At 39.4% G+C, this 27,172-nt stretch overlaps 1 protein-coding gene across 1 annotated transcript in view; it reads left to right on the top strand.

Moving 5' to 3' along the window:
* Positions 1–25,008, top strand: part of LOC146386226 (heterogeneous nuclear ribonucleoprotein L-like) — a 55,312-nt gene extending 30,304 nt beyond the window's left edge. Inside the window, exons 7-14 of the mRNA XM_084932312.1 lie at positions 4,107–4,166; positions 4,259–4,494; positions 6,301–6,422; positions 8,803–9,001; positions 9,641–9,698; positions 9,836–9,934; positions 10,888–19,209; positions 24,490–25,008. Coding sequence (XP_084788438.1) covers positions 4,107–4,166; positions 4,259–4,494; positions 6,301–6,422; positions 8,803–9,001; positions 9,641–9,698; positions 9,836–9,934; positions 10,888–10,943 — 830 coding nt within the window. The 3' untranslated portion in view covers positions 10,944–19,209; positions 24,490–25,008. The remainder of the gene's footprint in view (positions 1–4,106; positions 4,167–4,258; positions 4,495–6,300; positions 6,423–8,802; positions 9,002–9,640; positions 9,699–9,835; positions 9,935–10,887; positions 19,210–24,489) is intronic.
* Positions 25,009–27,172: the final 2,164 nt, after the last annotated feature.

Here is a 27,172-nt window from a genome sequence, read left to right as displayed (position 1 = left end):
ACCTCATCCAACTCACCACCTGGTGCTGAATTTGATTAGGTTGAGGAGTTTAAGTATCTCGGGGTCTTGTTCATAAGTGAGTTGGGAGAAGAGAGCGGGAGATCGACAGACAGATTGGTGCTGCGGCTGCAGGGATGCGGACAGTGTACCGTTCCATCGTGGAGAAGAGAGAGCTGAGTGTAAAAGCGAAGCTCTCAATTGACTGCTCGATCTATGTCCCTACCCTCACCTATGGTCACAAGCTGTAGGTAGTGACCGAAAGAACAAGATCGTGGATAGAAGCGGCAGAAATAGGCTTCCTCAGAAGGGTGGCTGGCCTTTCCCTTAGAGATAGGTTCAGAAGTTCTGCCAGAGGGGCTCAGAGTAGAGCCGCTGTTCCTTACATTGAAAGGAGCCAGTTGAGGTGGTTCGGGCATCTGACAAGGATGCCTCCTAGGCACCTCCTGTGCGAGGTTTTCCGGGCATGTCCCACTGGGAGGAGGCCCCGGGGCAGACCCAGGACATACTGGAGAGATTATATCTCTCGGCTGGCCTGGGAGTTCCACCGGACAAGCTGGAGGAAGTGGCTGTGGAGAGGGACGTCTGGGCTTCTCTGCTTAGGCTGCTGTCCCCACGACCCGGCCCGGATAAGCGGAAGAAGATGGATGGTTCACTTCGAGTAAAATTAATATGTTGACATTTTACTTATTCCTTCTAGTGAACATTATTATCTTCTTTTTACACAGCAGGAATGTGTCTTATAAAGCACAATACATTTTGTTTGCAATCTGAGTAAATATAAACAGAGTAAATTTACTCCAGTTCAGTTGGAAAACCTCAGGAGGAGCTTGGAAATGTCAATGCACTAAGATGACATTAAAAGGACAAAAGACTGATAAGGTGTGTCCCAATTAAAGGGCTGCATCCTCAAAGAACCCAGCCTATGTAAACCGTGAAGGCCAGGTCATTTGAGGATTTGGTGTATGCGATTTTTTTTGGTATCTCAAGTATCTGAGGATGAGAGAGCACAAGACCATGAAAACGTGACTGTTAATTTTAAGATTAGCTAGTAAGTAGCAGCTAATGTTCATGGGACTAGTGTCATCGTACTTTGCAAATATAATATGCATAAAGATAAAATTCTTGTATTAATAAATTAGATTTAAAATTCGCAGTAGTGAAATTTAGCTCAGTTTTAAATACTGAACTTCAGCAAAGATTCAAGTTGCATTTATTTCTATATTTCTATTTCTATATCAATTCATATCTTCATCTCAAAGATAAGTATTTTTTACAGTATATAAGGCTGTTTTGGACATGAGACAAATATTGTTCTTTTACTATATTGGTACTACTGCGTTTGTCTGAAGGCTTACTTATATTGGTAAAAAGAAAAGTCAAAATGAAGAGTAGACTGATATACTAAATATTCCTTTATTGGGTGAGAAAATCATGCCATATCTTAACCGTTTTAAGTCATATAGAATAGATGTGATGTAATGCTGTAATGCAAACACAGCAGTACTATTAGTACTAAAATACTCCATGTTTCAAATAACTGAAGAAAAGAAATATTGACATCTATTTTCAGCTACATTCTGGTGCTTATAGGTTTCTGAATATAGAACTTTCTCACTGCTTTTCATCGTTTTTACTTGGAGGTACATACGTTGTGCTTTACATTCAGAGAGAAAAAAAATCAGGGGAAACGGCTGGATACACAAAATGGTGACAGACTCAAGTGGTATGAACCACTACAAAAATAACATAAGAGCAGTAGTTTCTCCACATTTACTTTTTGTCTTATTAGGGGTATTAAATAAGTTGAGATCCCATTTGGCACACTAGCACACTGAGTCTATTTGGCTCAACAGCACCAAGCAGAGGCAGCAAAATAACCAAGTTACCATTAACATTAGTGCAATGAATCCTGAATCCTGCTTGTACCGGGACTTAAGTAATATTTAGGACTGAAAACCAGGCAGCATTCACTAATTTCGTTCCTTTAAATTCAGATAAAACTGAAGGTATTGTACTTGGCCTTACAAGTATGTTATCTAACTACAGGGAGTGCAGAATTATTAGGCAAATGAGTATTTTGTCCACTTCATCCTCTTCATGCATGTTGTCTTGCTCCAAGCTGTATAGGCTCGAAAGCCTACTACCAATTAAGCATATTAGGTGATGTGCATCGCTGTAATGAGAAGGGGTGTGGTCTAATGACATCAACACCCTATATCAGGTGTGCATAATTATTAGGCAACGTCCTTTCCTTTGGCAAAATGGGTCAAAAGAAGGACTTGACAGGCTCAGAAAAGTCAAAAATAGTGAGATATCTTGCAGAGGGATGCAGCAGTCTCAAAATTGCAAAGCTTCTGAAGCGTGATCATTGAACAATCAAGCGTTTCATTCAAAATAGTCAACAGGGTCGCAAGAAGCGTGTGGAAAAACCAAGGCGCAAAATAACTGCCCATGAACTGACAAAAGTCAAGCGTGCAGCTGCCAAGATGCCACTTGCCACCGGTTTGGCCATATTTCAGAGCTGCAACATCACTGGAGTGCCCAAAAGCACAAGGTGTGCAATACTCAGAGACATGGCCAAGGTAAGAAAGGCTGAAAGACGACCACCACTGAACAAGACACACAAGCTGAAACGTCAAGACTGGGCCAAGAAATATCTCAAGACTGATTTTTCTAAGGTTTTATGGACTGATGAAATGAGAGTGAGTCTTGATGGGCCAGATGGATGGGCCCGTGGCTGGATTGGTAAAGGGCAGAGAGCTCCAGTCCGACTCAGACGCCAGCAAGGTGGAGGTGGAGTACTGGTTTGGGCTGGTATCATCAAAGATGAGCTTGTGGGGCCTTTTCGGGTTGAGGATGGAGTCAAGCTCAACTCCCAGTCCTACTGCCAGTTTCTGGAAGACACCTTCTTCAAGCAGTGGTACAGGAAGAAGTCTGCATCCTTCAAGAAAAACATGATTTTCATGCAGGACAATGCTCCATCACACGCGTCCAAGTACTCCACAGCGTGGCTGGCAAGAAAGGGTATAAAAGAAGAAAAACTAATGACATGGCCTCCTTGTTCACCTGATCTGAACCCCATTGAGAACCTGTGGTCCATCATCAAATGTGAGATTTACAAGGAGGGAAAACAGTACACCTTTCTGAACAGTGTCTGGGAGGCTGTGGTTGCTGCTGCACGCAATGTTGATGGTGAACAGATCAAAACACTGACAGAATCCATGGATGGCAGGCTTTTGAGTGTCCTTGCAAAGAAAGGTGGCTATATTGGTCGCTGATTTGTTTTTGTTTTGTCTTTGAATGTCAGAAATGTATATTTGTGAATGTGGAGATGTTATATTGGTTTCACTGGTAAAAATAAATAATTGAAATGGGTATATATTTGTTTTTTGTTAAATTGCCTAATAATTATGCACAGTAATAGTCACCTGCACACACAGATATCCCCCTAAAATAGCTAAAACTAAAAACAAACTGAAAACTACTTCCAAAAACATTCAGCTTTGATATTAATGAGTTTTTTGGGTTCATTGAGAACATGGTTGTTGTTCAATAATAAAATTATTCCTCAAAAATACAACTTGCCTAATAATTCTGCACTCCCTGTAGTATGCTATCTAACCTCTAGATGGCGTTACCCTGTCCTCCAGTAACACTGATGAATCTTGAAAATTGTTTTTGACCAGAGGATATGTTCTTCAGTGTGCATATTAAACAAAAATGTAGGACTGTTTTCTTTCATTTGTACAATATCTCTAAAATTAGAAACATCCTTTCTCAGAGTGACACTGAAAAACTAGTTCATGTATTTATTACTTCTAGGCTGGACTACTGTAATTCATTATTATCCAACTGCGCTTAAGACTCTCTGAAAAGCCTTCAGTGGATCCAAAATGCTGCAGCAAGAGTACTGACAGGTGCCAGAAAGAGATAACATATTCTTTCTCTCATACTGCCTTCTCTTCACTGGCTCGCTCTTTGAACTACAATCAAATTTTAAATCCTTGTCCTCACATACAAGTTCTTGAATAATCTGGCCCTATCTTATCTTAAAGACCTAATAGTACTGTATCACAACATTTGAGCACTTTGTTTGTTTGTTACAGAGCGGGGGAAGGGGAGACAACGTCATGCCATATTGGGAGAGCATCCATCTAATGGCGGTGGTAATGTTATTTCTTCCACTTGTTTCACTGCAATTACTGTGAGTCCACTGTACCACATAATATCCCCTGAGTATCTGTGCGTATCTTTGCAGGTACACACTGGCCCCTCTTGCCTCTACCTGCTAAAAGCCAGAACTGGAGGTACAGCGAGGAGGTGCAAGAGAGGATCTCTTACCCGCTACTCCAGAAGACCTCCCCCACATCCTCTTCCTCTTTCCTTGGCAAAAGCATTACTAGCTCTGTCACCATGGTGAGCGGTCTCCATCCTGTTAAGATGAACTGCAGCCGTATTTTCAACCTCTTCTGTCTCTACGGCAATGTCGAGAAGGTGTGTAAGGATACTCTCTGACTTTTAGAGGTCATGTTGATATAAAAATACATATATTGTACAATAGTTCCTATAATTTTCTTTTAATAAATCTTAATCATAACTTATGTTCTAGGTATGTATGATTTAGTTTATTTTTACAGTGCTCAAAAAAAGAAAACATCAGATCTCAATGGAAAAAAAAATAATTCTGGATAGCTATACTGGAACAAAAGGATGCCACATCATTGGATGGAAATGAAAATTAGCAGCTTACAGAATGAAAATGTGAAAAAAGATGCAGCACAATAGTCCATTTTGTAGCAACTTAAAATGGCACTCAGTAGTTTGTATGACCCCCATGTGCTTGTATACATGCCTGACAATGTTGGGGCATTCTCCTAAGGAGACAATGGATGTTGTCCTGGGGAATCTCCTCCCACATTTGGACCAGGACATCACTGAGCTTCTGAACAGTCTGAGGTGCAACCTGGGGGTGTAAAATGGACCAAAACATAATGCCCCAGAGGTGTCCTTTAGGAACTCCCTGTTTACTCTGGCCATATGAGAGCAGGCATTGTTTTGAACCAAGACCAACCTACGACCCATGCTCCAGTGTAGGGTCCAACAATGGGTGAAGGATTTAATTCCAATACCTATGGATAGTCAGGGTGCCTTTGCCTAGCCTGTAGAGATCAAATGCAAGTTGGGTTCCACAGTGCCAGGCAGTGAACACAGGGCCAGTTTGAACTTAATAAAAAAAGAAAAAACAAACAAGCAAAATCTCATGGACCATCATCAATCTGTATTAACTTCTCATGTATGCCTTAACCATGCATGTATTAATTAATTAATTAATTAATTAAAGAGGTGTTCCCCCAGATGGTGTACTGAGAAATAAGGTATGCATTCAAATTTTTTTTACAGCCACAGATTAGCTGTCTACGAAGTTCATTTACTGTATTGGTGGCACTTTATAAAAATGTCCCACTATTAAGCATTAGTACGGTATTAGAAAGTCCTTAAGTCATCATGTACATATTTCTTTACACCTCCTCAGTATGTCATTTATAAATGTACACATGTTTATCCATCTGTTACTGTTACACCATGTACTTCTGTGACTGCTATACTGGTGTCACTATGTACAGCTATCACTGCAACTGCATCATTGCTGTTTATAATCACAATCATATTTATTATCATTATCATAATAATATCTGTATTCATAAATGGTTTGCTAAGGAGGAATGGTGCTCTGTAAATGTATGACTTAGTAAGGCAGTTAAAATGGAAATGGACTACTTTTTAAAAAAATGAGCAACTGACCTGCCATTTAAAGAAAAGCGAGTAGCTTCTATCTTAAAAGGTCTTTTGCAGAGTTGGCAAAAGTACAGACATTCTGTACTATGCAAATACTACTGTTAAAAACTACTCAAGTAAAAGTTGAAGTACTGATTTCTTACACGTCTTCAACAACACTAATTAGCCTGCAGTTTGTAGCTATCCACTTCACTGTGCTTCTCCTTCAAGCTGCATCCACTGTTTGTTTGGGTGGGTGATTTGGGCATCAATAGCATGTAATTTCAAGCCTGCGCTAATCAACATCTCATCCCTCCTGTGACCCATGGCTTTTTATATTCAGAGCACGTGAATATATTTTAGTTTCAATATTAATGATTTAAAAAATTGCAGTAGAGAGAGTAGGGGCAGGGTTAAGGGGATGGTGACACTCATGCAAAATAAATAAATACTGCAGTTATCAGCAGCTAGCATGCTGCAAAATGGTAGCTCTTCAGCTAAAGAAAATATCTTCTGTATTTGCAGGTGAAGTTCATGAAAAGCATTCCAGGCACAGCATTGGTAGAGATGGGTGATGAGTATGCTGTGGACCGAGCTGTGACTCACCTAAATGGTATCAAAGTATTTGGCAAGAAATTCAACGTCTGGTAAGCACTAAATATGCATGCTTCAGACTTGAAGACACTTGGGGTTTGTGGTAGGGAGTCTGATGTAGTCTATCCGGTCGTTAAGTGATGATGTGACGAATCCTACTTCCGGGCCTAAAGTAGTCTGCGTTTAATATGGCTTTTGTGTTGTTAACATGTTTAATGTTTTGTATTTTCTTCTATTTAATCTCAAAAAGCTCCTAAAACAGTCAGTGATCACTGTTGACCTCCCTCTTTTATTACCGCTAATCATTTATTTAAGCTCAGTTTTTAAAACCTTAGGATGTAACTACAGCCCAGCCCATGCAGCAGTATATGAATGACTAACCTCATATTGTGGATGGATTATCTCAGTTGTTCTCCTGGCTGAAGTTTGGTCCTTTTACAGCATCCTGCCATGCGATTACATTTGTCCCTGACCACCGAGAACACTCATGTTAACTTTTATCGAGTGGAAAAAAAGTTAGCTTGTTTATATTATGCTAACATAGCTGTGTCGCTAGCGGTCACGTAGCACATCATTATATACCAGCTAGTATATCTTCTTCATCTATGTTGGAAGTGATAACAGAGCTGTACATTTTAATTTGTTTCCAAAACCCCGCAGTCAGGACCAGTGTTGGTCAAGTTACTTACTTAAGTAATCAGTAACTAATTACTGATTACTTCCCCAAAAAAGTAATCCCGTTACTTTACTGATTACTTATTTTCAAAAGTAATTAATTACTTAGTTACTTTGTTACTTTTTAAAAACACGATTTACAACCTGAATAGGTGATAAAGCGATAGATCTTTCAGCCCAATTCTACTTTTTCTACATAATCCATCATACAAAATGTAATCAAATGGAAAAGTCCCTTTTTAAAACTTGTTTTATTAGTTTTAATCTTTTAACTTCATGCATCAAGCAAAATTTTTTTTGTGTTTACACTCACTCTTTCAAATAGATGCAAGTAAAACACAGCAGAAAATAAATAAAGTCAAAGACTAGTGGTCCTTTTGCTCTATTTTCACCTGTAAAGCAGGAGCAGGGTAGGCGGAGGTTTACCCTGGTGCAGGTGTGCCGCAGCGGTCAGTGGAAGAATCCGCGAGTTTCTCTGTGAATTTCCCATTACGTCGTAGCGCACTCGGTGCTCACTTGGAAGTTTAGGGGGTTTTTTTCGCTGTAAAAAGAAGTTTTCTTCCCACACACAACGGACGCTAATGTTTTTGTCACTTTTTATGGAATCAAACTTAAAGTAAGGTCAGTACTTCCACGCTTTAAACGCTGCATGCTCATACTCTCTCCCGCACTCGATATTGTTGATCTGCACACAGCTGTTGTCACGAACGACGCACTTGCTTACGTCACTGTCATGAGACATTCTCGCAAAAAAATCACGGTTTTAGTAACGCAGTAACGCAGCGTTCCTACGGGAAAGTAACGGTAATCTAATTACCGTTTTTGCAATAGTAATCCCTTACTTTACTCGTTACTTGAAAAAAGTAATCGGATTACAGTAACGTGTTACAAGTAACGTGTTACTGCCCATCTCTGGTCAGGACATGGTATATTGTATTTAGATAGAAGCTAGCGAGCTAACTTCCTGCTAACTTCTAACTCCGTTAAATGTCATAAATTCCGTTTTCATGGATGCCTGGATGTTAAACTCAATTGTTACACCTGATAGAGCAGAACACTGATCATTTTATTAAAGATGAAAGACTTTAGACAGTTTTTCAACTCTCAGTAATGCCATAGTGATCGTTTGATATATGTACCTGCAGCGGAGTTTAGGCCCAGACACGGCTAGTGACGTCAGACTTAACGACCGGATAACAAAATATCTTAACTGCTAGCTAAAAGTACATGACGCTGACATTGGCTCTAGTGATATTCATGTCATGATCATAGGTCAAAACTGAGAAGAGACGTGCATGTTTAAATAAAGGAAAGGAACGCGTTTTTTTTAAGACCTGATATCCAAGAACTCTCCAAGGACTGAAAATTCCTACAAGCTGTCACTTGTATTTTACATAAATAACAGGAGTTAGCCTCTATTTTTTTTATAAAATATGTTGGGCTGTTCCAGCCTTTGCAAATTTGTAGAAATACTGCATTATTATATTTTTTCATTACTTCAGTCAGTGACTATCTGCCCAGAACTTAAAGGAGATCTATTTTATCTGTTACCTGAAACAAGCCACTTGAGTTCACTTTTTTAATGTTAAGCCAACTCTCTTCTGATTGGTAAGGTATCCCCCCTCCATGAAATCATACTGTACAGAAAGTAGAAAAAACCTTAACAAGCAGACTGACGCATGGGATTTTGGCTCACACTGATAACATGTCCTTACAATACTTTGTCTATCACACATCCCTTTATCTGACCCTGCTCAGTGTGTCCAAGCAACAGGCTGTGATTCCCAGTCAGGTCTTTGAGCTGGGTGACGGCACCTGCAGCTACCAGGACTTTAGTCTAACAAGGAACAACCGATTCAGCAGTGCACAGAGCAGCAGGAACATCATCCAGCCACCCGCTACTGTGCTGCACTTCTACAATGCCCCACCAAACCTCAATCAACACCAGTTGCAAAAGGCAAGGCCACACCTGCATGAGGCTTATTATTTCAATGGAGAAATGCTAGACTTAATGTCTACTCCAAGTGAGCTTTCTAAGTAGACAAGTATGTGCTCCACTGTGGCACGCCTTGAACTTTGAAAGGATCATTCAAAGATAATGAGTGGTATGTTGGTTGTTTGTTTGGAAGCATCTTTATTCACACATAAAAAGAAATGGGCTCAAGTTATTTTCTTTCTGCTCAGTGTACGTAACAGAATAGACAACAAATAATTACTATGGAATAAATAGATGGAATAGACTTGTTACTATATATATAGTCAAATCCTCATCTTGACTATATATAGATATACAAAATAAAATAAACAGTAAATTAAACTTTGTAAATGTTTTGATTTTACACACGGTACATCTTGATATTTTAAGATGTCAATAAACCTAGTATACCATCATTATAACCTTGTTCAGGCAGATTTAATCTTCGAGTTACTCAGTTTTGCCTGTGGTCTTAAGATCACTACTGTAAATGTATTTTTAGCAGTGACAACCAACATTGACAACCAACACTTTTTGTCAAGTTTTAGTTTGGTTTTATATTAACAAAAGAAAATGCAGGAATTGCTTTTAAAAATGCTTTTCTATCTTTCTTGCCAACAGCTCTGTACTGAATACAACATTTCAGCATTCTCTAAGTTCAAGGTTTTTGATGCCAAACGTAAGTTTAACCAATTAAGCAGCGATAATAACTCCTCAGGTCCAGGTATCAGGAGATATCATTCAGTGTGTACACGTGTGGTTTTTGTTGTTATAAACATTTCCGTCTTTCCCCCATCTTCCTCTTCCTCTAAGCAGCCAGCTCAAAGACTCTGTCTGGTCTGTTGGAGTTTGACAGTAAAACTGAAGCTGTGGAGGCTCTGACAGTCCTCAACCACCACCAGATCCGAATACCCAGTAAGTATTCAAATGATTCTCAGCCTGTATCAGAACTGCTGACAGCAGCAGCTTCTCTGAGGGCCTCAGTCACAGGTCTAGAGAATATTCTCCCACTTTTGAAGTGTTTGCTGAAGGTTGCTGGCAGTCCCTGTGAAACCAGTTGCTAAAGACATGTTCTGATATTGCTTCAGAAAGTGTGAAAGAGGGTCCAAGACATGCAGAGGATGACTGAGTCAGACTTAAAGCAGAATGTTTATTGGCTGGTACCAATAATCAAAAAGAAACATAAATTCAAAAGGGTAAACTGAAAACTATTAACCACGAGGAAGATCACTAGAGTTACTAGGAAAAACACACTGTCAGTGTCCTGTGTCACAACAGAGTGTGACACAGGACACTGACAGTGTGTTTTTCCTAGTAACTCTAGTGATCTTCGACAAGGGGAAAGAGGATGACAAGACACAGCTTATTATAGTAAAATATATAATATAATAATATATATATATAATATAAAATAAAGTCATGCAGTAAGGATTACTGAAATAGGATAATTACAACAATCAGAATTAATTATTTTGTCTTCAAGTTAGAAAAAATAGATAAGACAAATTAAGACTAGTTACCTAGAATGAAGGATGAAGTTAACAGACAAGATGAATGGGTTTCAAGGTCCTAATCACTCTAACATAAGGTATAATGTTTTGTTCAGTTCCCCTTTCTTTCAGCATGGTCAGTGCAGAGTGCAGCCTCTCATATGAGATTGGACAAGCAACAGCTTGTGTTCACTATTAGATGAGGCTTTACATAGGTTGGGTAAAAAAAATTAAGTAAAGAAAATAGAACACCATCAAACAGATAGGCATTATTCAAACTTCAGGACAATACAAAGTGTCTCATATGTTTGTGATGTTAAACTGAATGTCAGGAGTGGTCTTTCACAATAAAGTCAACATCTTTTCTCCAACCTGCAGATAGCTCCAGCCCTTTCACCCTGAAGCTCTGCTTCTCCACCTCCTCCCATCTGTGACTCAGAAACAAGATGGCCTGGACAAACTGGAAAAGAGTTTATTTGTTCCTTGAAACAATTCTACTTTTTCAATGGATGATTGCTGTGTGGTCAATGTAGAAAAAAAGATTTTAGCAATAAACTAAATAAGTGAAACCCTTGAAAATTAGATAATTGAGCCAGACTTTTCTTTGTTAACATTTGTTAATATTTCATCTCATAGTTTCGGTGTAATTTGTTTGAATGTAAAGTGTTTGAATTAGTTAAATTCCTTACAGGGGCTTAAAATGGAGTACACTAGGAAAAATCTAATGGGAAGCAATTAGGAACATTTGTGCTTAGTTCTGTGTTCAGTCCAAAGACAAATGATGATAACAACCTTATTTTATTTGTGTAATTAAAGAGAAAATATAGAGAGCTTATATCATTATTAAAGCCCACCTGCATCAAACTTTTGCCTCAACTTAAAAATATGAAAAAAGCCTTTTAATAAACTTATATTAAATCAAAAATACAGTTTGTTCTAAAACCACTAAACCACTGCTGAACTCATTTGGTAGTTCTTTAAAGCTAAACAGCAACTTCAACTAATAAATTCATGTCTGTTTAAAAAAACAAATGTCTGCTTTTAGTATTACTGTGAGCGCCCTGATGTTGTATTTACTCTTCCCATCATCAAAATTTAAAGAATATTTTGTAAAGAAGGTGCTGGGTGTAACTGCTGTAAAGTACTGTGTGTTATGTTCACTATAAGTAAAACATTAACCCCAGGAACATTTATGCACTTTATGGTTGTTGATGAGTACTGCTCGCACTTCCAGTTGTTGGATTACATAGCATACCTTCTTTTCCCTGGATAATGTTGTCTAATGCTGTCTTCCAAACTTTTTGAATCAAACCTTAAATACACTGCTTAAACCAAACTAATTTGTCACAATAAAACAATATTTTCACTGTGATGTATTTGTGTTATGAAAGGACACTGAACAGCAACAGAGTTAATAAAACTATTGATTTCTGTTAACTAACAGAAATCAACCAGCAAGACAGAATCATTAAAAATGCGTTGAACATGAATTTTTATTTTGTTTCTATGTTCCTGCATCGTTTGAAACCAAAGACACCAAAGCAGGCAGAAGATTTAAAGATTAATGGACTAAGTTTTTAAAAAACCCAACCCACAATGTAAATACATACATAATTTTTGCTACATGTCTGGATCAGGCTAACTTTACCACTTAGCCAAATGTCTGATTTTTTTGTACATGTTAAAAAATAATATAACAGCAATGAAGAACACAATCAAAACAAAACATAGTGAAAACAAGATAATCATAATAAATAACATGTTGAAAAAGGACTAGGAAGAAGCATAAGCTTATTTAATCCCACTAATATTTCTACTAATAATCAATCCCTTTTTCTCCTTGTATATGCCCTATCCTTTCATAAATCCTTCCAATTTGTTACATGGTTTTATAATCCCAATATACTGTTAAGAGTTATGCATATTTACAAATATTTAATACATACATGCTCATATATACATATATGTATACAAACATATGTTTACACACATACACACACACACACACACGAATAGTGGGTGACAGCACCAGGTCCAAGCCTACATACTCCCTGTCCTTTGTGAAAAACATATTTTTGTGCCTCTTTTTAAACAGTCATACTGGGATTTTGCTTCATCTTTTTACCCAGTCTTTTCCACAGGTATACTCCACATACAAGATGCAACAACTTTTTAAAACCGTACAGATAAAGGGATGTTTTACATTTATTTTCCTCCTCAGATTGTATTTTCCCATCCCTTTTAGAATATTGTCTGGAAGTAGGTTGGTTATTGCTTTAAACATAATTTTATAGAGCTGTTTTAAATCTTGTTATACTATGTATAATGACAATAAAGGCTTTCAATTCAACTTGTGCAGTGTGAAAATGAACTAGATAAGTGAATTTTAGTATTTTGGATTTGTATTTACACTTATTTATGACAGGAGTTATTTCTTATTCTTCCCATGCTGTAAGGAACATTGAGTTAGGATTCCTATCAATCAGGCTTTAGATAGAGTCAACAGAGGCTCTGTAATTCTTTATGCCAGATTTGGTCCAACATTTACAAAATAACTGTTGAAGCTCTTGACTACATCAGCAGCATTGTCCTCTATGATGCCATTATCAATAAAATACTGAGGATAACTTTGTTGTGCAGAAATATGTTTAATAATAATATTCAATATACCCCATATTCCCTTAATATTGTGTTTGCTATTGTCCAGTATTTTCCTTTAATTCTCCTTTGTAATATTGGTCAATTTATTTTTCTATTTTTTTTTTATATTTTTTCTTTCTTTTTCTAATCTTTTGTCTTTTTGTTCTTTTTTAAAAAAATCTGTATACGGTGTGCTTTTTTTTTTTTACACGCATTTTGTAAACCCTTAGTGGTTGAACTGAATATTTTTGCTTTCTGCTGTATCATATTGTTGAACATGCTGTTGGAAGCTGCTACGCAAGTAACCCCAGCAGAAGGGGTTACACGAATAGGATGAGGGCCCGATGGAATCTTTGAATCTTTCACGGCTAGAGATTGATGGGGTACAACACAAATGCTACAGCAATGAGCAGCCAGAACTATAGGTCAGGGGGGAAATTTTATCACGCCCACCAGAGATTGGGTACCAAGTCCCAAGTGCGATAGAACAATGATCGTACCAAGGTGTACTCTCAGTGGGGAACAATATGAGAACAGCACCACTAAGGTTGGACTGGAACAGGACTGGAAGCATATGGGAGAAGGACGCAACCCCCTAACTGGTTGAGAAGGACGCAATCCAGGATGCTCAGTGACTAGTGGATCTAAGTGCAGGCTACAACAACCTCCCTGAACAGGCTCCAGTAACCATCACAGTGGGAGATATTCTCCAGTATGAAGAGTTGGAAATCACCAGGCCAAAACATGTTTCATGCCTACTGGCTGAAGAAGCTGACTGTACTCCACGAGCAGCCAGAATAGAACCAGTTCCATCCACCCAATAACCTGCTGGAACATGGAAGCTCCTGTCAGGCATCATATCACCCAGGATGAGCATGGCTCAATACATGAGCGGGGTTACAAAAAAAATGGCAAGAATACCAGCCAAGACTGTGCACTGCTGGATGGATTACAAGAAGGCCTATGAATGCCTAGAACTGTGCAAGATCAACAGGACCCTAAGAGCCTTCATCAGAAGCGACACTAGTGTTGTGGCGAACAACACTAGAGGCCAACTTCAAGCCCATAGCACAAGTCACCATCAAGTGTGGGATCTACCAAGGAGATGCTCTGTCCCCACTGCTGTTCTGCATAGGAACCCCCTCAGTGAGATCATTGATAAGACTGGCTACTGATACCAACTACGGAATGGAACAATGATCAGTCACCTCCTTTACATGAATGGCATCAAGCTGTATGCCAAGAGTGAACAAGACATCAATTCACTGATCCACAGCACCAGGATATACAGCAACGATCATCAGAATGCGGTTCGGACTGGAGAAATGACATTGGATGATAACAAAGACAGGGAAGGTAGTCAGAACCGAGAGGAGCACACTCCCAGAAGGCAACATTGCAGACATTGAGGACAGCTACCAGTACCTAGGGATCCCACAGGCAAATGAAAACCATGAAGAGGCTGCCAGGAAAGCTGCAACCACCAAGGACCTGCAGAGGGTCAGGCAAGTCCTGAGGAGTCAGCTGAATGGTAAGAACAAGATCCGGGCTATCAGCCCCTATGCCCTGCCTGTGATCATGTACCCTGCTGGAATAATAAGCTGGCCAAAGGAGGAGATCGAAGCCACTGAAATCTAAGACGAGGAAGCTCCTTACCATGTATGGAGGGTTTCACCCCAAGTCCAGCACCCTGAGACAATATGCTAAGTGGAAGGAAGGAGGCCGGAGAGTAGTGAGTGTCAGTACCACAGTTCAGGAGAAGACAACAAACATCCACGAATACATCAGGAAAATGGCCCCAACGGACCGACCGCATCCTCAGTGAATACCTTGGGCAGCAGGAGGAGGAGCAAGAGATTGAAGAGGAGGAACCATCATGGAAGGATAGGCCCCTGCACGGTATGTACCACTGGCAGATAGAGGAAGTGGCTGACATCCAGAAGTCCTACCAGTGGCTGGATAAAGCTGGACTAAAAGACAGCACAGAGGTACTAATCATGGCAGCACAGGAACAAGCTCTGAGCACAAGATCCATAAAAATGGCGAAAACAAGAAACAGTGGTGAACCTTTGCAGGAGTGGCCTGCCAACCAAACTTACCCCAAGAGTGCAGTGACACCTCATCCAAGAGGTCACAACAGACCCCAGAACAACATCCAAAGAACTGCAGGCCTTACTTGCTTACTTAAGGTCAGTGTTCATAACTCCACAATAAGATGAGATTGGACAAATGTGACCTGCATGGCAGTGTAAAACGTGTAAAAAGTGTTTACATAAAGCTCATCTCTGTTTTGCCAGAAAGCATTTTGATGATCCTGAAGACTTTTGGGAAAATACTCTGCGGACTGACAAGACAAAACTTGACGTTTTTCGAAGCCATGTGTCCAGCTACATCTGTCACAAAAGTAACACAGCATTTTAGAAAAGGAATATCATACCAACAGTAAATAATATGGTGATAGTAGTGATCTGCTGTCTACCAAAACATCCTTAAGAAGAATGTCCGGCCATCCGTTCGTGACCTCAACCTGAAGCACACTTGGGCTCTGCAGCAGGACAATGATCCAAAACGCACCAGCAAGTCCAAAAGTAAATGCTTTAAGAAAAACAAAATGAAGACTTTGGAGCTGCAAAGTCAAAGTCCTGACCTGAATCCAATTAAGATGGTGTGGCATGACCTTAAGAAGGTGGTTCATGCTTGAAAACCCTCCAATGTGGCTGAGTTGATACAATTCTGCCAAGATGAGTGAGTAAAAATTCCTCCACAGTGCTGTAAAAGAGTCATTGCCAGTCATTACATCAGGGACCTTGGGTCCCTGATGTAAAGTCTTCATTTGGACAAGCATAGTGTTAAAGTGAATTGTTAAATGTTGTCATTTTTATGCTTACCATCTCTACATTGTTTTAACTCTGTGATGAAAGGAATCCTTTTATCCCCCTCCCCTGCCTCTCGAGGTTCTGGGGGGGATGTAGTGTTTTATTGCAGATACATCCTATCTGGAAGATCTGTTTCTTGTGATGTATACACACACACACACACACATATACATACAGTGCCTTGTCTTTGTAACCAAGGGGGGTTACGAGGCGAGGTGCGTGTAAACTATTGTGTATTGTGTGAACTGTTTTCCCAATAAAAGGCAGCAAGCGGAGGCCGGATTTGGGGTCATTTTGTGGTAGATACCAACGAGGCCTGCCTTGCAAGTAAATCGATCGATTGCTGACTGTCTTGTTTTCTTCATGATGAATAAGTCTCTAAACCAGCGGGGCTTGTGGAAACACAGACCCAACACATAGGGCACAGGAAACATAGGGCTAATTGAATTTCTCATGTCTATGAGTCACCCTTTACATCCAAAGCTAGACATGCAGCTATTCTCCTTCATAAGTCGGTACCTTTTCACTCTCATTTTGTCATAAATGTCATTGAGATTAGGACCCATATGCAGACTCACAGGAAGGCAGGTGAAGAGGTGAAGACCAGCTTGCTACTGTATAGATGCAGCCAGACCACGAATGAATTAAGTCCACAGGCCCTCTGCTGCCCACAGCTCTGACCCAACAGCAATTGCCTGCACAAATTGGTGTGACAGCTGTTTCTAAGTGATAGGCCTACCCATGAAATGAAAAGCTGGTTACGTTTCAAAATACTTTTAGTCCTGTCCAAATGAGCGCACAAAAAGCAAACAGGACACAGCATGTGCAATCTGTGTTGCTCTTCAGAAGAACAAGGAGGGCAGGGAGAATCCTGTCAAGGTAATAGGCACACATGACCCAGCCACTTTAGACACATAGGCTGGGTTGGCCGGGTTTCAGCAACAATCTGATCTGTCCAAGGGCAAAATGAGTGCATGAAGGATGCACTAAAATGGCATGAATGTCACTGACATGTGTAACACAGGCTAGCAACATGGAAAGACAAAGACAGATGCTTTAAATCAACCTCGTGCGGAGGTTCACTGGCATTGTTGAGTCCCAAGGGGGTGACAGACGGAGAGTAGCCTGCGGGTCGCCTTCATAAAACAGCAGACCAAGGGGTTCTGGCTATTTTATCACTATACCCTAAATGGAAAAGCAAGAATGGCAGCCAAATGCACTTTAACTGTGGAAAACATTTTCCAGTCAGTCTAGTCAAGTCCTACAAGAATGACAAAATCTCACCCACTGGAGACTGAAAGGGGATGTGACCATTGTGGCACCAGTTCTCAAATACACTCCAAATATAGTTGTAAAAAGACCTAGTGGAGAATGCCCTAGAATTTTAATATCACAATCACACTCTAGGGGAAGCCCACTGTGATTAGAGTGACCCACTCATGGACCAGCCTCAAAGTGCCAAGTGCCATGTTGGTGGAAACCCCTCCATCTTCCCATGCAACGGAAGCTGACATGCCTACTGTCACGTTCAACTTTTTCAAAGGATGTACAGGAGAAATATCTGTCATTAAAAAGTTTTAATTTGCATCAGCAGTTGAAATTCATTTTTTACACGTTTTCAGCACTTGGACTTCTCTGTGAACACAACTATCTGTCTTCACCGAAAAGATGACCCGTACAGTTTTATACTCCGACAATAACACATTATTTCTATGACTGTCTTCTTCCTGCAACCAACGCGGCAGTCCTGATGTCTCCCTCATCTCACGTCCGCTCACTTCTGACCTCTTATCTGCTCCTTTTCCTGGAATGAAAGAGACAAAAACACCTCCCTGCCTGATTATATTATATATTAATATTATCAGACTACTGATTCTATTTATGTAGTTTGGGGCATTCTGTTCGGCCTTCCCTTGGCTCAGAAAATATCCTTCTAACTGTTATCTAGTGTGATGTAAACATGCAGCAAAAAAGAGACACTCAGCGCTTCTACTAAGAACAGCGATTAATTAGATAGATTAATTACAAAGAAGTAATTAATGTATTTGATATTTTTATGACATAAAAAAACAGATTGCAGTGCAAAAAATAAACTGTAAATCTCTCTAATTAAGGTTTTTTTTTCCAACTTTGGACAGTTAGTGCTGTCAGAAAGAGCCATAACTTATAATAATAACCAGTTGGATTACTCAACTTGTCCGTAAAACTGTCAACACAGAATTATGAGGTTGTAACACAATAGGTGCACATCAAAAGGTGTTCATGTATAAGTAGTATATAATATATGTAGACAAAACTTAACCCTTCCATAAAGGTCAACTCTGCATGCAGTACAAGCTACTTAAGGGTGGTTGGGTCATGTAATCAAACGCAGATACAGTGACAGAGCTGGCCTAATGAAAACTATGGTTGTTGTTTTGTTTTGTTTTATTTTTTCTTTTGCTTTCTGAATTCTTCAAATTGCAACATGAGTTAGAGTTGCTGAAATAGTGTTAATTTTGGTTAAAATCGTCACAACATTTTCTAAAATATTCACTAATGAGAAAAAATTTATATCCAGAATGAAAAAGGTTTTCCTCATTTTTTTTATCATATATAAGCAATTGAGTTGTGCAAGCAGACTGGCTGCTTGAACCTCCTGAGAGTTTCTGTGAGCTGGATGCTGCTGCATATTGGTGATGTGCTACATTATATCACTGATCACTCAAGACTCTTAAGCTGATTAAGTTTTCATCAGTAATTCAGACCGTAAAAATTGTGACTATCCACATACACAAGAAAAACATTTTTACCTTTCTTTGTCCGCAAATAATAGGTTACAGTGGAACTGTCATTTAGCTGAGCTGTAATTCAATGTAAAAACAGGTCCCTTTATGGAGAGTACAATTATGCTCAATTTCCTATTTATTTTTTTTATAATTTTGAGTGGCGATAATGTGATCAGCAAACCAAACAAAACATGTAGCTTAATTTCAAAACTGGAAGTAAGTGACAGTTAACAGTTTTGTGGCAGGTTTCAGTTGCAGCTGTCTGTTTGTATGACAACTGTAACTCATTAATTTCAGCCTGTTCTCTTTTACAGAATGAAAATCAGATAATGTAAGAGTCAACCACACTGCCATCCAGGTGTGAAGACCAGAGGCGGAGCCAGACATTTGAAACACCCAGGGCTTAGCCCTAAAGGGTAGTATGCATGTGGGATTTTTTTTTTTTTTTGGGGGGGGGGGGGTAGAAATGACTGAAAGATTAATAGGCTCTGTTTTGAGTTTTGTTAAAAAAAGAATGACTTCATATAGGGAAAAATATATATCACATATGCAGGACACCTTAAACTAGTTTTTTAATTAAGCAGCAAGGCAGAACAAAGTCGGGGCTGTATCAAGACACGAGGACTAAACCCCAATTCAACCAGACCAAGAACTGATCCGGAATTAAAACAGGACTACAACAGTTCAAAATCAGGACTACTGAGGACTTAACCAAGACAGAACCAGAATCAGAACTAGATGACAGTAGCACTAAAAATCATCATAGACCTGCACTACACTTATTTTTTTAATTCTACCAAAGTACACTATTTAGATTGAGAAAAGTTTATATAATTATTTAGCCTTGTTGTGCAAACAAGCCTGCATAACTTAATAAATGTAGAATTTGAAAAATAGCAAACCTAAAAAGAAACACTAGGTACGAGATACATGAGGACCTATGATACGGTGATACTCTTGGTAAACAACCATTTGACTAACATGTGTGTCTCACCTGCTCTTGTTCCATCTCTGTTCTGTCCTCATTCTCCATCTCCCTCTCTGTTCCTCTCTCTCCCTCTTTGTGCTGACAATCATCAAATATACAGTTGAAACCAGATATTTACACACTCTTCAGATCAAAACACAAACACTTTTTTAATTGTAACATCAAATCAGACTAAATGTTTATTTTTTTAGATTGATAAATATAAAAAAACATATTTGTTAACTTTAAGAGTAAAGAGAGAAACTATCTGTATTTCTTAATTGCAAATGGCACCAAATTGTATTCAAAATTGAGCCACATTTATGGAGCTCCACGATTCTTTTTCTGGTGTTTTGGTTGATATCTCTTGATTTTCCCATTTCAAAGAAACAGGCTCAGTTTTTTGCCTTATATGCATCCACAGGTGTGCCACCAATTTACTCACATGGACTCTACTAACCTATCAGAAGCTTCTTCAGCTCAGAATGGAATCGTCTGGAGTTTTCTTATTAATTAACAATAAACTTAGTGTATATGTACTCCTAAATTTGATCAAAGTGATAAAAAATAGACAGCTCTGTCTCTCTTTATTCTGACATTTAACTAATTCAAAAGATATTTCAATATTTATCTAAAACAAAAGTTTACTCTAAATTGATGTTGTACAGTAAAAATGTTTTATGTTTTCTCCCTAAAGTGTATGTAAATATCTGGTTACCAATGTGAATATCCTGCTGTGTACTGAAATCCCTCTTGTTTTGCATAGAAATATACTGAACAACATACAAAGCATAATATATAAAATAACATTTACCTGAGTTTTTTCTTTGAAAGAACCCTCTAATGTCCATTCTTATATTTCAGTACATAACTGAAACCTATTTAGTCGGGGAGGGTAAGAACTGAAAATATGAAATAAACACACGTAAGCTAAGACTCTCTAAAAAAATTGCATTTGTTCGGCTTTTCATTTCGCCATTTGTTGATTCACTTGAAGAGCAAGTAACGTAATATTGGTCAAGTGATCAGTTTGATATCAATCTTTCGTGATACACCGTCATATTTACATTATTTGTACAGTACGAATGATTTGCTTTGGTACCTGGTCGAACTTAAGCTCTCCTTAGTATGGCTTTCTCCGTTTCTCCAACAGCGCACTCACAGGCAGCAGCTGCCCCGCCCTCTCGCTCAGTCGCTTAGTGCCTGAGCTCGGATCATACCAATATCAGGGGGGATTCACGCACAGTCGTAAATTCCCACAGTGTGCACTATGTGCTTCGAATATTGTGTGTACTTTTTGTTTTATACAGTTGTCAGCCAGGCATCTAACTATGAAAAAATTACACTCCAAAAGACCCCGGGCTTCTGACAAAACAACCCGGGCTTAAGCCCAGTAAGCCACCCCCACGCTCCGCCCCTGGTGAAGACAGAGGAAATTGTGAGCAAAACCAACTTTAAAGACAAACAACAAACATGAAAGCAGGTCAGGGGGAGCCTGCAGTGTGCCTGACCACAAACTTTCATGATTATAGTGTAAAAGCCCTACTGAGTGAAGATAAAATAATTTACAGAGAAAGGATTCCCAATAGACAGTATCCAGTGCGAGGCAAGGGGAACTTGCAAATGCATCTTCTCCAAAAGTCAGAGGTTTTTAAAAACAAGTTTGTTATATTAAATTTACTTATTAATTCGAAGCCAGCAATGGAGTAAGACGTGTTTCTGAAGGCTAACCGCTAACCGAGTTTCAAAAATAGATTTTTTTCAACCTACAAAGTCTTATTTTGTGTTACAGGGGAAGTTAACAGTTTTATATATCATATTACAGCGTTATTCGAGACAAAATGGCATCTAACCTAAGAAAATATAAGTACACAGGAGGAACGGCAACTAGGCCCGGCGCACCCTCGGGCGAGAGTACCAATGATGACCCAAGGGCAGCGCCCAGCTCTGAGGTCACTGAGGAACAGACTCAGCAGAGCGATGGGCATTTTGTGGATACTGATGCCCCAAAATTGGAGCTTCTTCAATCCATCAAAGAGGATATCAGTGCGGTGTTAAAAGAAGAACTCAGAAATGCACTTTAAGAAGATTTTGATAACATTAGGGCTGACGTGCAAGAAGTGAGAAATGAGATCACTAACAGCACAGCGGCAGCGCACGCTGAAATTAATGGAGTTAAGGCCACGGTGAAAGAAGTTGAGGATGGGCTGTCAATGTGGAGCGTAGGGACGGTACCTTGTTCAGGGGTACCTCAGGGTAGCCGTTCAGTGGATTCGAATCCCAACCTTCTGATCATGGGGCCACCACTCTACCTACTGAGCTATCCAGCACCAAACCAGTTGTCTTTTTTCTGTTTTCGTTGCAGTCAGAGCATCCCTAGCTTCCCCAGTCTGCATGCCAAATATCCATGGGCAAGATACTAACCCCGAGTTGCTCTCTGATGCATCCATCGGAGTTTGAATGGGTGTGAATGTTAGTTAAAAAGCACTTAAAAGCACAGAATAAAGTGTTTGTGTGAATGGGTGTGAATGGGAATGTTGTATAAAGCCCTTTGAGTGCTCCAGGAGAGTAGAAAAGCACTATATAAGAATCAGTCCATTTACCCCTACTGTTCATCAATATAATGTAGCCAGCATCGCCTCACTCAAAAGGCGATGGAAAAAGGTGCTTTGATTTACAAAAATTTTGACTTACGAAAGACCCTCTGGAACGAATTCCTTTCGTAAGTCGGGGTTCCACTGTACTGTAATTCCGGGGTAATTATGGTTACCCAGTAACATCCACTGATCTCCAGAGAGAGCAACAGCTGGTACACATTGTAAAGCAGACACTTTCATAGTGCTCCACTTTTTATACAACGTATACACTCTTATTGTGATGGTGTGTCTTGAGAGAGGCTCATACATGCTGTCATTTGTTACTATTCTAAGAACATTCCTCACACTGACATCTTCAGCAATGCAGTTTGTAGCTATCCACTTGACTATGGGGTTTGTTGTTCTTTGTCCTGCTTTTGTACACTTCTTCAAGCTGCATCCAATGTAGTCTGCTGAAGCTTGGATGATTTGGGCGTATTTGAAGTACTCTAGTGATAAGAAAACTCAACTTTGCAATGACTTCAGTTGTATCAGCACTACCTTCTGAAACAGTTTTAAATTAAAATGTCCATAATCTGTACATTTCTACGTATTTCTGTCCCTGCCAGTTTGTTATGTTTTGGTTCATGTGAGTCCCCCCGCCCCAAAAAAGAGAGGATGACTGTGACCACTGATTATTTTTAGGGGCTTGCTTATATTAAAAAGACAAGATACGAAGCATTACAACACTTTAAAAAGAAAATGGCCTCAATGAATGCTGTAGGAGCATAGACTTAGAAACAGGGTTGATAGTACGCGCAAAACAGAGAAGCACTGCATTACAATTTAAAACCTGTAAAGAGTTTAGACATTTTAATTAAACAGCTAACCAAGAAGAAACAACTGAATGTCATTCAAAGGGTCTTCAAAATTGAAGATAGCTATTAAAAAAATCAGGATCTAAACAAGTTAATTTTTGCTATTAAGTTTCTAACAATGACATTCAATGTTGCTTGATCACTTTTGGACAGAGGTGGGTAGTAACGAGTTACATTTACTCCGTTACATTTACTTGAGTAAGTTTTTGAAAAAAAAAAACTTTTAAAGTACCTTTTTTGCACGATACTTTTTACTTTTACTTGAGTACATTTGTGAAGAAGAAACGGTACTTTTACTCCGCTACATTTGGAAAATTTGACTCATTACTATTTAAAAAATAATTAGTTTAACACATTAGATAACATGCCGCCAGTGGAGTTTCCGGTAACTTTTTTACCAATCAGATGTGGCCATGCAGTCACATGACCAGTTTGAAACTGTGGCGGGCAGAGCGGCCCAAGCGTTTCAAAGTAGCGGACACTAGTGATGGTAAATTTGATTCTTTTTACTGAATCGAGTGTTAATGAGTCACTCACCAAAGTGAATCGGGTTTTTTTGAGTCATTTGATTCACTGAGTCAGTTGACCAGAGAGTGCAAAAATTTTACATTTTCACTCAAAACTGAGTGGCTCAAATGTGTTGTTAGCATGTTAGCAGCGCGATGCTACTCTGAACCGAGGAGCTATTTTCTTGATGTGAGCTTCTACTCAGGGTTTTTTCTTCCAGTTCAGAGCAGAAATGCTTTTGTTACGAAACTGGCTGTTGTTTTCCCCCCCCACAATTTTAATTATAAGCTAGATATATTTCTACTAATGGAATTAGTTTGCTAACAGCAAAAGGGATGAGTCAGTGAGTCAGTTGGGCTTGTGAATCATGATTCACGAGTCAGTAAAGTGATTCTCGAGTATTGAACGATTCGTTCACGAATCGAACATCACTATTTATTAATGTTTATTATAGTCAAAGGAGCTTGACATTTTATTTTAGTTTTATACATTGATTAATGACCTGCAGAATCTCCTTATCATATTAAGTGATTCATAATTGTTACTTTATGCTTTCTCCATCTCTAAAGTGATGACAGAGAACAGGCAGATTTACACTATAACATGCAGCGTTCTATAGATGGACACATAAAGAAATGAAAAATTACATGTATGTGCTAACTTTCTAAACACTTTGTTACATTTATGATAAAGTCGATAAAACACATTTATGTCTGCCTTGGCTCATAGTTCTTGTCTGTAAATTAACTTTGCCTGTGTGTGTTTCAGGTCCTGCTCTCTCAAAGACTGAATGAACCAGCATTGCAGCCTTGGGTCATGGTGAGCATCACAGGGAAAGTTGAAGCCGCCCACTGCACCTGTATGGCCGGAGTCGCGGAGACCTGCACCCATGTACCTGCTCTTCTGTTTAATGTAGAAGCAACAGTGTTGATCGTGGCACAAGGACTGTTACAGATGAACCTGCATACTGGGTTTTGCTGGGTAATGTGACCAAGATACAGTCAGTGGTTGGCCATAAGATAGACTTCTTCTCTTCAGCTGCCCAAAAAAGGCTTTTGATCAAAACATAAACAGAACATCCATATTGAAAGGTAAAAGGAGCCGTCCTCAAAACAGAAAAATCCCACCTGCTACTGTGGAGGAGTTGTCACTGCTATAATGCCATAATGTTTTATCTAGGGGTCTAGATTTATGCCTGTAGTGCACTGCCGTGTAAATAATTTGCATTTACTGAATATGTACTGACTGAGTCCCACTGTTCAAAAGTTGAATAAAGAAACAAACTAATTTTTGCCTCTTTTTTTTTTTTTTTTTATTAAAACCACTTTATAGAACATCACATCCGTTACAGTGTAGAATCCATGTCATTTATAGTTTACAAATGACAAAATGTTTACATAAAATCATGACAGTGTTTACATGATATCACCCACTACTAACATTACTTTATTTACTGTATCTTTTGGAGAGAAAAAAATATCGCTATTTATACAGCAAAAGACTTAAGAATATTTAACAGGAGCAGGTTTCATTTTCCCTGGTTTTATTATCACACTGTTCACCAAACGCAGCAAACCTTCACCATCTTATCCAGAAGGGTGGTATGTTTGAAGCAGGTCCCTTGTGTAGCGCTGGAACCCAGTCATGATGTTTCATCCATTTCATAGGCTGGTTTGCTGCTATAATGCCAAATAATTAGCAACTCTATAAATAGAAGGTAGTTCTGCAAAATCACTCATTAGGATGTTTGTTCTAATTTGCTATGAGCTCAGAGCGCATCGAAAATAAAACTGATAGGCTATAAAGAGTGATATGAACATATTTAGAACTTACCGGAATGAAAATGTCTGGAGCACCAACAGATATCTGGAGATGGAAGATAACTGGATATAAGCTCGTCTCACAGCTGCTATCCAGACTAGACGCCTTCGTTTGGTAACATCGATACACGAGCTCCCTCATGCAGCCGACCACACAGCAAATATGAACGGTGGCTGTTGTGTGTGCCTTCGCTCCCTTTTCGCTTGCGCTTTGTTTAGACCCCCAAAATGGCGGATCGGGCCAAAATCCTTTCCACGCCCACCCCCGTGACATCACACTCCAAAGCCTGGTTAATGACGCTAGAGTTCCACGCACATGTAAACAGCTCATCTCTACTGCTTTAACTGTTAAAACAGAAGGCAATACTGCGGGTGACAGGGTTTATTATGTGAAACAGCAGCTTGTTTAGTTTAAACAGTTTGCATTAAGCTGGGCAAACACTGCGATTTTTTTCAGTCGCTTTATTCAGCTCCTGCTCAAACTGTACAATTGAATCTCAGGGGTTAGAAGTTCATAGGTCAAGATGCAGGGTCTCACACTATACGGCCTGATGCTCTGATGCGACCTGAGTGCTCAAACTGTGCATTCATAACATGAAGCTTATCATATAAAATCTGTCTCTGGCTCTCCCTCTGTCTTTTACTCACTCACACAGGCACACACACACCACCACCGTCAACTTTGCTAAATTACTAATGAAAAACATTGACCAGGCAGCTGTGATTGAGCAGCAATGTCCATCCAACTCTTTTCATGGTTGTTGTAGTCGTGATAATTTTGTGAGGCCACATTGAAAAGACTTGGATACGGAAGCGTAGAGCTGCCACCCAGGCAAAAGAAAAATAGAAAAGGGAAAAGTATATTGTTCTAACAATATACCTTTCACGTTTGAACAATATAATATCACGTTATTACAATATACAGAATTATCACGTTCGTACAATATAAATATTATATAGGCTACATCGCAGCTCCAGTCACCGCTTCCATCACAGTCTTTCTTGTCTTTTCCCAGAGTAACAGCCAAACAGGAGGATCTATTGGCTAGCACTGCTTAGCAGGGCTCGCAAAATCGCTAGCCCGACGTCCCGGGGCTAGCGATTTTTCCAGTCGGGCTACCAAAATCTATCGCTGCCCTGCCCGTCAGGCTATCATAGGAAGGAAAAATATATGTCAATGCTTTTGCATTCTTTCGGAAATGTAGCTGGGTAATTATGTCATTGGCATCGGTGAGCCACTGTCAATATGTGACATATTGAAATCGCGTTTGAATTTGCGCTTGTTTTTTGCTTTCACTTTGCAATCGCGCAATATAGAGAGCGACAGTACTGATTGGTGAGTGACGATAATTTGCGCACCAATTCCTCGGACATCGTCTTGTCAATCGTTAACTTACTATGCAAACATGACAAGTGAAATCTCCCGCAGAAAGCTTAAACATGTGAGAGGTTGGTCGCACAGAGAATCGCTGAGCGTTATGTGAGTGCGTGTGTAAAAGCAGCAGGATATATATTTTAGTTCTGCTGAGCCAAATAAGACAGGTCAGCGTGAAGAAGTGACAGCCAAAGAAAAGCCTACCACAAAACGGAAAAGTTATGACAAATCAGACTATAAGGCAAAAAGAAAGTGC

This window comes from Perissodus microlepis, chromosome 6 (genome assembly GCF_051167445.1).
Source record: "Perissodus microlepis isolate ML-2025 ecotype Zambia chromosome 6, ASM5116744v1, whole genome shotgun sequence".
NCBI lineage: Eukaryota > Metazoa > Chordata > Actinopteri > Cichliformes > Cichlidae > Perissodus > Perissodus microlepis.
Note: the sequence above shows the minus strand (reverse complement) of the source record. Positions and strands in the feature narration are given on the sequence as shown.